This window comes from Jatropha curcas, chromosome 7, assembly GCF_041381405.1.
Source record: "Jatropha curcas cultivar XTBG-Jc1 chromosome 7, XTBG_Jcur_1.0, whole genome shotgun sequence".
Classification (NCBI taxonomy): Eukaryota; Viridiplantae; Streptophyta; class Magnoliopsida; order Malpighiales; family Euphorbiaceae; genus Jatropha; species Jatropha curcas.
In genome coordinates this window covers 22,789,761-22,797,884 of record NC_143157.1, presented here as the reverse complement: position 1 = coordinate 22,797,884, position 8,124 = coordinate 22,789,761, and the positions used below count along the sequence as shown (strand labels likewise).

At 36.1% G+C, this 8,124-nt stretch overlaps 2 protein-coding genes across 2 annotated transcripts; one reads left to right on the top strand and one right to left on the bottom strand.

The window, feature by feature from the left end:
- The first annotated feature begins 579 nt into the window (after positions 1–579).
- Positions 580–3,924, top strand: LOC149494979 (uncharacterized). The gene is made up of 5 exons (XM_089724473.1): positions 580–1,447; positions 1,553–1,641; positions 2,134–2,208; positions 2,338–2,536; positions 3,245–3,924. Exons 1-5 carry the CDS (start codon positions 580–582, stop codon positions 3,922–3,924), a joined length of 1,911 nt encoding a protein of 636 aa, XP_089580599.1.
- A 1,261-nt stretch (positions 3,925–5,185) lies between these two features.
- LOC105633200 (F-box protein CPR1) lies at positions 5,186–6,809 on the bottom strand. Its single transcript, XM_012215782.4, has 2 exons — positions 5,511–6,809; positions 5,186–5,418 (listed from the first exon to the last, which is right to left on the bottom strand). The coding sequence occupies exons 1-2, from the start codon at positions 6,647–6,649 to the stop codon at positions 5,409–5,411; spliced, it is 1,149 nt and encodes a 382-aa protein (XP_012071172.2). The 5' UTR covers positions 6,650–6,809; the 3' UTR covers positions 5,186–5,408.
- Between the last annotated feature and the right edge of the window lie 1,315 nt (positions 6,810–8,124).

Sequence of the window (8,124 nt, the reverse complement as noted above, 5' to 3'; positions counted from 1 at the left end):
CTCTGGTGAATAGTAATATTGGCGTTACTATTGCTGATCCAGCACCATTCACGTATAGTACTATTCACGCATACATGTACTATTTACGTATAGTACTATTCATGTATATTACTATTCACGTATACATTTACTACTCTCGTATATTGATACTATTTATATATACGGATACTATTCACTCAAAAAGTTATAGAGGCTAGGACAAGCAGAATGATCAGTCTAAATGGCGCAAAACCATATATGGAGAAATAAAATGAGAGATCTCCTTATGGTAACCAAAATGCATCTGCCCGTGTTTGGTTCAAGTAAATCGGAAGACAAGACTGATGAAGAATGGGCTTTTGAGCATGAGCAAGTTTGCAGCTATATTTGACAATTTATCGATGATAATGTGTACAACCACATTTGTAATGAAATTCATGCCAGAACATTATAGGACAAACTTAAACAGCTATATGCCTCCAAATCTGGTAACAACCAATTGTTTTATTTGACAAAGCAGATAAATTTCAAATACCAAGAAAGTACTTCTGTAGGAGATCATTTGAGTGAAATGCAGGCGACTATTCACAGCTGTCAAATATGGGCATAAAATTTGATGATAAAATCCTAGGCCTTATGGTGCTTACCTCCTTACCAGAGTCATGGGAGACTTTGAAGATATCAATAACAAACTCTACACGACATAATGGAGTTAGCTGGGAATTTGTTAAAAATGCTGTTCTGAATGAAGAAATGAGACGCAAAGCACATAATTCTTCTTCATCTCAGTCAGACATTCTTTTAGCAGACGCTAAAAGAAATGATCGGCCCAGAGGGAGGAGCCAATCTAGAAGTTCAAATACAAAAGATAAGAGCAGGGGTAAATCAAATAGATTTGCCAATATTGTGTGCCATCACTATGGGAAGAAGGGGCACATTAAAAGGTATTGCTCGAAGTTCAAAAGTGATCAGGAGAAGATCAAAGGCAAAACAAAGAAAGAAGAAAGCAGTGATGATGAAGCTAATGTTATTACTGAGTTCCAATTGTTCATTAAAGACACTATCAACCTTGTAGCCCAGGAGACTAGTTCGGTAATTGATAGTGGGGCTACACTTCATGCAACATCCTGGAGAGAAAATTTTTCATCTTACACACCAGACAATCTGGGTGTGATCAAGATAGCAGACGACAAACTGTTGAAAGTCGTCGATAAGGGAGATATTTGTTTGGAGACAGAAAATGGTTCGAGATTAATTCAAAAAGATGTCGTGCATGTACCAGACATGCATTCTAAATTAATCTCGGTTGGTAGACTTGATGCTGAAGATTTCTATAGCACCTTCAGAAATGGTAAGTGGAAGCTCACAAAAGGTTCCATGGTGATAGCCAATGGAAGAAAAGACCCAAAGTTGAATGTAATGCATGCGAAGCTCTCCCAAGACACTTTAAATGTAGCAGAGGATGACAGTACGATTGAATTGTGGCATAAACGACTAGGCCACATGAGTGAGAAAGGAATGACAACTTTGGTTAGAAACAACATGTTATCTGGATTGAATAAAGTCCATTTAGGGAAGTGTTCTGATTGTATAGCAGGAAAACAGAATAGAGTAACTTTTAAGACTTCTCAACCTTCCAGAATGAAGAATGTGTTAGATCTGGTACATTCAGATCTATGTGGACCTTTGATGATGTCATATGGTGGAAATCGATACTTCGTAACATTTATCGATGACCATTCTAGGAAGACCTGGGTATATTCTTTGAAGTCTAAAGATCAAGTTTTAGATGTTTTCAAACAATTTCTAAACTTGGTTGAGAGACAGACAAGTAAAAAGTTGAAGTGCAGCAGAATAGATAATGGTAGATAATACACTAGGCCATTTGATGCTTTCTGCAAAGAGCATGTTATTCGACATCAAACAACACCTCCCAAGACTCCGCAATTGAATGGTTGGGCTGAGAGGATGAACAGAACTTTGATGGAGAGAGTCAGATGTTTACTCTCACATGCAAAATTGTCTAAAAGATTTTGGGGTGAAGCTCTTCTTACAGCAGTTCACCTTATAAATCGTTCACCTTGTGTTCCTCTACAGTATGATACTCCAGAAAGAGTATGGTCAGGAAAGGATGTTTCCTATGATCATTTGCAGGTGTTTGATTGCAAAGCCTTCGTGCATATTCCTAAGGATGAGAGGTTTAAGCTTGATGTTAAGACTCGACAATGTGTATTCATTGGCTATGGCCAAGATCAATTTGGCTATAGATTTTATCGTCCAGTCTAGAAAAAGATGATAAGAAGTAGAGATGTTGTATTTGTTGAAAATCAGACTATTGAAGATGTTAAAAAGACTTAGAAGCAAGCTGCTGATAGATTTGAAGATGATTCAACACATGTGCAAATAGTTCCTCCAACAACAGATCAAAGACAAGTTGGAGACGAAAAAAATGCTCTACAAGAACAAGAGCCAGAGTTAGAAAATCTAGAAGTTCCTTATCAAAATGAACTAGAAGATGATTTTGATGGTGTTCATGTTCAGCCACCAGCCCTAGAAGGTTCTCGAACATTAAGAGAGTCTAGTAGAGTCAGAAAACCATCTACTAGATATCCAGCAAATGAATATATATTGATGACTGACGGGGGAGAACCTGAATGCTTTGAAGAAGCAATGGAAAGTGAACATAAAAGGAACTGGATTGAAGCCATGCAAGATGAAATGAAATCCTTGCATGAGAATAAAACATTTTAGCTGGTGATGTTGCCCAAAGGCAAGAAAGCTTTGAAGAACAAGTGGGTGTTCAGGATCAATCAGGAAGAACATATCTCCCAACCACGATTCAAAGTGAGATTGGTTGTGAAAGGATTCACTCAGAAGAAAGGAGTTGACTTTGAAGAAATTTTCTCACCCGTAGTCAAGATGTCTTCTATCAGAGTTGTGCTCGGTTTAGCAGCTAGCTTAAATTCGTAGATCGAACAACTTGATGTAAAGACCGCTTTCTTTCATGGTGACTTAGAGGAGGAAATTTATATGGAGTAGCTAGAAGGGTTTAGAGTCAAAGGCAAAGAACACTTGGTGTGTAAATCGCAGAAGAGCTTGTATGGCCTCAAACAAGCTCCCAGACAATGGTACAATAAGTTTGACTCTTTCATGGTAAATTACGGGTATGAGAAAACTACTTCTGATCATTGTGTGTTTGTGAAAAAGTTCGAAGAAGGTGACTTTATTATTCTCTTGTTATATGTGGATGATATGCTAATTGTAGGCCATGATACTAAGAAAATTGAGAGTTTGAAAAAAGAGCTTGGAAAATCCTTTGCCCTGAAGGATTTGGGATCGGCAAAACAGATTCTCAAAATGAAGATCTCTAGAGACAGGAAAAAGAGAAAGTTGTGGTTGTCTCAAGAGAAGTACATCGAGAAAGTTGTCAGCAGATTCAATATGAGCAATGTGAAACTAGTTTGTACTCCACTTGCAGGTCATTTCAAATTAAGTCTCAGTCAATGTCCTTCAAGTGAGAAAGAAAAAGAAGAACTGAAGAAAATTCGTTATGCATCCACTGTTGGCAGCTTGATGTACGCCATGGTATGCACAAGACCGGATATTGCTCATGCTGTTGGTTTTGTTAGCCGATTTATTTTAAATTCAGGTAAAGAACACTGGAATACAGTGAAGTGGATTCTCAGGTATCTTAAGGGCACTTCCAAAATCTGCTTATGTTTTAGTAATAATAGACCTGTATTAGATGGTTATACAGATGCAGATATGGGTGGTGATGTTGATTCACGCAAATCAACTTCTGGATATCTGATGATCTTTGCAGGAGCAGCAGTTTCTTGGCAATCTAAATTACAAAAATGCGTTGCACTCTCATCCATTGAGGCGAGATATATCGCCATTACAGAAGCTAGCAAAGAACTCTTGTGGATAAAGAAATTCCTATAAGAATTGGGTATAGAACAAGAAAAGTACATTCTATGTGATAGTCAAAGCGCGATACATCTCAGCAAGAATTTGACTGTTCATTCAAGGTCAAAGCACATTGATGTGAGGTATCATTGGATACATAATGCGCTGGAGATGAAGTTATTTCAGATAGAAAAGATTCATACTGATAATAATGGCGCTGATATGATGACCAAAGCTTTGCCTATGGAGAAGCTTGTCACTTGTAGAAAAATAGCCGGTATGGCTAACGTCCTCACTTGAGCATGCAGGGGGAGATTTGCTGTGGCGGTGCCCACTCAGTGGGACCCACACACATGTATGAAAGAAAGTAAGAAAAGAAAAAGGAGAGTAAACAATGGCAGGCAATTGTTTTTGACAAAATGGAGAGCCGTGAATGAGTTATACATGGCTCATTCATTAACCTCTCCTATAAATAGAGGTAGCGAATCCTCAAGCAAACACTCACAATAGCAAAAAAAAGAAAAAAAAAAAAAGATATAGATAGAGTTATCTAGTTTTAGGAAGAGTTTCCTAAGATTAAGAAAGAGAAAAATAATGAGGAAATTATTTTTTGGGTGTTTTTGGGAAACACTTTTAAGTGCCACTATTTTTGTATTACTCTCTTTGTAAGCCTACTACTTTAATAGTGGAAGAAATATTCGGAGTTGGTTCCGTGAACGTGGCCCTAAACAGTTAAGGGTGAACCATGTAAATTTTTATATCAGAATTTTCTATTTTCGCTCCATAATTATTCTTATAATTTTATTGTCGGAGCCCTAACATAGAAGATCTAGCTTTTTTATCCGTAACAATTAGATTTTTTATCCATTGGCTCTCTAAGTTCTATGAAGCTATGCCTTCACGATCAAATTGCAAACCACACCTCCATTATTCCTAAAACCCAACACCTTTGACCTTCCTCCCCAGCGTTTGTCCATGGTTCCCAACATCGACCACGATGCCACTACACCATACTCTTTCATCATCCATATATCAGACTTCTTGATGTCTCTCCAATCTTTATAAAGAACTGGAATTGATGATTTCCCAAATACATAAACCAATCTCGAAACCAAATATTCAGGCAGCATTATCTCGAGAAAGACCTCATCTCCTAAATCAAACACCATAATAAAACTTTCCCACCCATTGTTATTTTTCTTATCAGTAATCCAATCACAAGTTTGAAGTATATACATTTTTTAGTTCAGGGCATATTGACAATCAAATTTCAGAATATTAATCTAATATCAGCATATCACATAAACTCTTGAAATTGGAAAGATCATAATAGCAGAACAAGTACATATACATTTAGCATCTGAGTCTGATATTAAGAAATTCACTCTCCATCATAGAAAAAGAGTCATATTAGAAATACAAAATCAATCAAGTACCCACAAAAATCCATGATCCTATATATGATCGGCAGTACTATAATTCTTGGTTAGAGTGTCAACACTTTCACAATTCACCAACAGCTATATGATCCTGCAAAGAAATTTAAAACCTAGCCCAAGTCAGGCCAAAATCAAATTAAATCAAAGATAATACTGAAAACAGAGTAAAGAATAGAACTTAACTCCGTGTCGGATCTTCTGGCTCTCTTTGGACGTTTTTCTTCTACAGCATTTCCTTTGTCCAGTAATGCTAGGCTCTCCACATAGGTATCAATGGAAGCATATGCACTTGAAAGAGTTAATGGTTTACGAAAAAATTTTGGTATGACTTCTCCATTTCTTTTGAACCCCAACACTGTCAATCTCCCTCTCCTTTGATCACCATCAACCTCTATTAATTTCTCCCACGACTCCACAACGCGATACTCTTTCATCACCCATATATGAGCCGAATGGAGATCAATACTGTTAATAACTGCAATTGATGAGTCCCTAAATACCTTGAGACACAATTGAGATGCAACATCTTTTGCCAAACATTCTGGCAACATAATTTCACGAAGAACCTCATCTTTCATATCAAACACCAAGATAAGTTTATATTTCGAATGATTCACAATCCAATGCAATGCATTATTCAAACAAGCCGCTCTCTTTATTAAACGAAGACGAGAACCATATGGCCATTGGTTTTCTATCCAATCTGTAGGTACATCACCAGTAACAATCTTCCAAGAATTCATGTTAAATGAGTAAATTTCGATCTGAAACTTAAGTTCTTCATCATTGTCGTGGTGCTCATTTAGGTGTATCATCATTCTGAGGACTTTGTAGTCATTAGTGTTGGAATCAAACCCAAAACCAACATAATCATTGCAGAAGACACAAAGGGAAAACGCAAAATTGGGTTGAGGAACTGTGAATGATTTTCTAATAGAGGGATTCCAGAGGATAAATTTGTCTTCATACCTGCCTAATGCGACACGCCTATCCAAGAGGCATAACAGTCCGTTAGAATAACCCATTGCGTGAGGGAGCCTGGAGCCGGACTTGAACGGGAAATGTAGTGGGATGTACTTCTTTAACTCTTGATTTTCAAAACCCACGGAGTATTCATCGGCATGGATGTGAGATAGCAGTAATCGATTAGGGTTGCTTTCGATGTTAATCAATGAGGTTTTGGCAATTTGGGCGGAAATGAAATGAGGGTTTTTGATTAGAGAGTACCATAGCTTGCAAACACTAGTGCATCGAATCAAGGACTTAACAGGTAGATTGTGTAAGATCTTTGTGATCACTTCTTCAGATAAGTAGTCCGACATGTTTTCCGTCCTTTTCGTCTCTGAACACAGTAGCAGGGATCAAGAACAAGATCAAGACCAGGGATCTTGGGAGAGAGAAAGGAAACTTGCAGGCTACTCAAGTTACTGTTAGCCAATAAGCTTGCAAGTGGACGTAAGGGCAATAGGAATTAGGAAGAGCTGGGCAGTTATAATTCCGAATTTCAAGTATACAACTAGTTACTAATTGAAGTCACGAAAGTAGTAACTAAGTAATTTTCATTTTAATTTATATTACCATTAGATGTTTGAATAAACATATTTATTAATATTAACATAAAATATTATTTAAATTACAGATGTTATAGTAGCTTTTTTGAATAGAGAACTAAAAGTGTTAATTAAAATTTACTTTAGAACCAATGTCTGTTTTACTCTCAAGATAACAGTTAAATTTGGCACACTATCCCTTTCTTTTTTTTTTTTTTTTTTTTTAAAGGAATTTAATACTATACTAGATTAGAAAAAAAAACAAGGAAAAAAATCCTTAGCATTGGAAAAAAAAAAGGTTTTTAATGCGAAATAACAACTTTCTTTTATAGAAATTGAACATTTAAAATGATAAAAATATGTTCTTGATATCAAATATTCACATATTACACAGGCCAAGGTATAATTTGATGAAAGTACATATACGATCTGACAATTGATTTAGGTTCGAATTCTCCTCCCCAATGCTAAAAAAAAAAAAAAAAAAAAATTCACATATTACATATTAGATGAAATTAATAAATATCATGTATTATAAAACAAACATTGGCTTATCCATTAACAAGACAGTCGATGGTTTACCTTCAATTTTAACCTGGAAATAAAAAAAAAGAGAAAAGAGAAGTGATAGTGAATCAGTTGCAAGTTTCAGTGCTCTTTGCCTTAACAAAGAAATATGATGTATAAGATTGAAAAACATTCTAGCAAGATAATCTCTTAAGAAAATCCTATCTCTTAGATCAGGTGGCATGACTATTAAATGTATGAGTTACAGTCCAATGCAATGCATGTCATTAACAATACTTGAAACAACAGGCCCTTTTATTCTAAACTTCAGAGCAATTTGAGAGACGTTCTTCCAAGAATTTGCATTAAGCTAGTTTCATTCTCAGTTTTAGATTGAACTTTATGATTTATGATTCTTGAGACATTACATTCATGGTTTTAGAATCGAACCTAATCCCAATAAGATTATCATCGCATTGAAAAGAATTTCCGTCTTTTTGTATGTTTTTTTTTTTGTTAAGAATTAATCTCAAATAATTCAATAATAACCTAGATCGTGCAAACCACTAGATTCAACAAAATAGATTGAATAAGAAAATGTTGCGTACCTGGCATCGTTGTTCGTCGATCTTGATGTATAGAATTAGGTTTGCAGCCTTGCAGAGAATTGAAGAATCGATTTAGCGGAAGCAGTACGAAAGGAATGAATCGTATTCAACTCCTCTGGGGACCACGACCTT

What these genes read in the sequence shown, in the direction of transcription:
- LOC149494979 (XM_089724473.1), top strand. Translation starts at nt 580, where the DNA reads ATGGGCATAAAATTTGATGATAAAATCCTAGGCCTTATGGTGCTTACC. An exon ending in TGAAGAATGTGTTAGATCTG is followed by an intron (nt 1,642 to 2,133) that starts GTACATTCAGAT and finishes GATCATTTGCAG; the next exon opens with GTGTTTGATTGCAAAGCCTT. An exon ending in TCAGCCACCAGCCCTAGAAG is followed by an intron (nt 2,537 to 3,244) that starts GTTCTCGAACAT and finishes TGCTAATTGTAG; the next exon opens with GCCATGATACTAAGAAAATT.
- LOC105633200 (XM_012215782.4), bottom strand. Translation starts at nt 6,649, where the DNA reads ATGTCGGACTACTTATCTGAAGAAGTGATCACAAAGATCTTACACAAT.